This window comes from Nothoprocta perdicaria, unplaced genomic scaffold (assembly GCF_003342845.1).
Source record: "Nothoprocta perdicaria isolate Ctin4 unplaced genomic scaffold, notPer1 scaffold_738, whole genome shotgun sequence".
Lineage (NCBI taxonomy): Eukaryota > Metazoa > Chordata > Aves > Tinamiformes > Tinamidae > Nothoprocta > Nothoprocta perdicaria.
Genome location: NW_020456019.1, coordinates 14,488 through 16,859, shown reverse-complemented (window position 1 = coordinate 16,859; position 2,372 = coordinate 14,488). Strand labels below are relative to the sequence as shown.

Below are 2,372 nucleotides of genomic sequence, written 5' to 3'. Positions count from 1 at the left end.
TAGACGGTCAACGCCACCCAACGATGATATAGGACACCCAACGATGATGTAGGACACCCAATGCTGCCCCATAGCACCCATAGGTGACTGGGGACACCCGTGGGCGCTCAGCTGATGTAGACGCGGTGGACGTTGCCCTCGGGTTATGCTGGCCGTAGATGGTCAACGCCACCCAATGATGATGTAGGACGCCCATAGATGATGCAGGACACCCAAGGGTGCCCCGTAGCACCCATGGGTGCTCAGCTGATGTAGACGTAGTGGATGTTGCCCTTGGGTTGTGGTGGCCGTAGACGGTCAACGCCACCCAACGATGATGTAGGACAGCCAACGATGATGTAGGACACCCAATGGTGCCCCATAGCACCCATAGGTGACTGGGGACACCCATGGGCGCTCAGCTCATGTAGACGCGGTGGACGTTGCCCTTGGGTTGTGGTGGCCGTAGATGGTTAACGCCACCCAATGATGATGTAGGACACCCATAGATGATGTAGGACACCCAAGGGTGCCCCGCAGCACCCGTGGGCGCTCAGCTGATGTAGACGCGGTGGAAGTCGTGGGCGCCGAAGGCCGCGTTGCACTTGGGGCACTTGCGCTGGCGCGTCTCGTAGCGGCTCCGCACGCACTCGAAGCAGAAGACGTGGAAGCACTTGGTGAGCACGGCGTCCTTGCGGCGCGCGTTGCAGCACGGGCACGTCAGCCGCGCCTGCGGGGTGGCCACGGCGACGTCACCGCGGGGACGTCATCGCGGGGGCGGTGACGTCACCATGGGGGCGTCGGCATGGGGGTGGGGACGCCCGCATGGGGACGTCGTCATGGTGGTGAGGACGTCGCTATGGGGACGTCACTATGGGGACGTCATCATGGTGGTGAGGACGTCGTTATGGGGACGTCAGCATGGGGTTGGGGTCGTCAGCATGGGGGTGGTGACGTCACCATGGGGACGTCATCATGGGGTTGGGGATGTCATCATGGGGGTGGTGACATCACCATGGGGACGTCATCATGGTGGTGGGAACGTCACTATGGGGATGTCATCGTGGGGTTGGGAACGTCACCATGGGGTTGGGGACATCATCACGGGGATGGTGACGTCACCATGGGGACGTCATCATGGTGGTGGGAACGTCACTATGGGGATGTCATCATAGGGATGGGGACATCATCACGGGGATGGTGACGTCACCATGGGGACGTCATCATGGTGGTGGGGATGTCACGATGGGGACGTCATCATAGGGATGGGGACATCATCACGGGGATGGTGACATCATCATGGGGTTGGGGACGTCATTATGGGGGTGGAAATGTCATTATGGGGACATCATCATGGTGGTGAGGACATCGTTATGGGGACGTCAGCATGGGGACATCACTATGGGGATGGAGACGTCACTATGGGGATGGGGACAGCATCATGGGGATGGTGACGTCAGCATGGTGACGTCAGCATGGGGTTGAGGTCATCATTATGGGGTTGGGGACATCATCGTGGGGACGTCCTCATGGTGGTGAGGACGTCATCATGGCGACATCATCATAGGGATGTCACTATGGTGACATCAGCATGGTGGTGGGGACGTGATCATGGGCACGGTGACATCACCATGGTGACATCAGCATGGGGACGTCACTATAGGGATGGGGACATCATCACAGGGATGGTGACGTCATCATGGGGGTGGGGACATCATTATGGGGACGTCATCATGGTGGTGAGGACGTCGTTATGGGGTTGGGGACGTCATTATGGGGGTGGAAACGTCATTATGGGGACGTCATCATGGTGGCGAGAACGTCGTTATGGGGACGTCATCATGGGGACGTCACTATGGGGATGGGGACGGCATCATGGGGATGGTGACGTCATCATGGGGTTGGGGACGTCATTATGGGGACACCATCATGGGGATGATGACATCATCATCATCGGGGTGGTGACATCATCACCGGGGTGGTGACATCACCATGGGGATGTCATCCTGGGGTTGGGGACATCATCATGGGGGTGGGGATGTCATTATGGGGACGTCATCATGGGGACGTCACTATGGGGATGGTGACAACATCATGGGGATGGTGACATCATCATGGGGATGGTGACGTCATCATGGGGACATCATCATGGTGGCGGGGATGTCAGCGTGGGGACGTTAGCATGGGGTCAACGACATCCCCATGGGAGTCAATGAGTGACGTCACGGCGGGGGGGGGTGAGGTCACGCGGGGTCAGTGAGGTCACGCGGGGTCGGTGACGTCACCGCGGGGGGCCCGTGACGTCATCGCACCCGGTACTCGCGGATCTCCTCCTGCAGGATCTGGTCGGCGTCGGCGTAGACCTCCACCTTGCTCTGCTTCTCCAGCTTGCG

At 59.3% G+C, this 2,372-nt stretch overlaps 1 protein-coding gene across 1 annotated transcript in view; it reads right to left on the bottom strand.

Moving 5' to 3' along the window:
• Nucleotides 1–96: 96 nt before the first annotated feature.
• Nucleotides 97–2,372, bottom strand: part of LOC112957580 (E3 ubiquitin-protein ligase BRE1B-like) — a 16,149-nt gene continuing 13,873 nt past the window's right edge. Inside the window, exons 11-12 of the mRNA XM_026051243.1 lie at nucleotides 2,292–2,366; nucleotides 97–709 (exon numbers count right to left, since the gene is read on the bottom strand). Of these exons, the coding sequence (XP_025907028.1) occupies nucleotides 533–709; nucleotides 2,292–2,366 (252 nt within the window). The 3' untranslated portion in view covers nucleotides 97–532. The remainder of the gene's footprint in view (nucleotides 710–2,291; nucleotides 2,367–2,372) is intronic.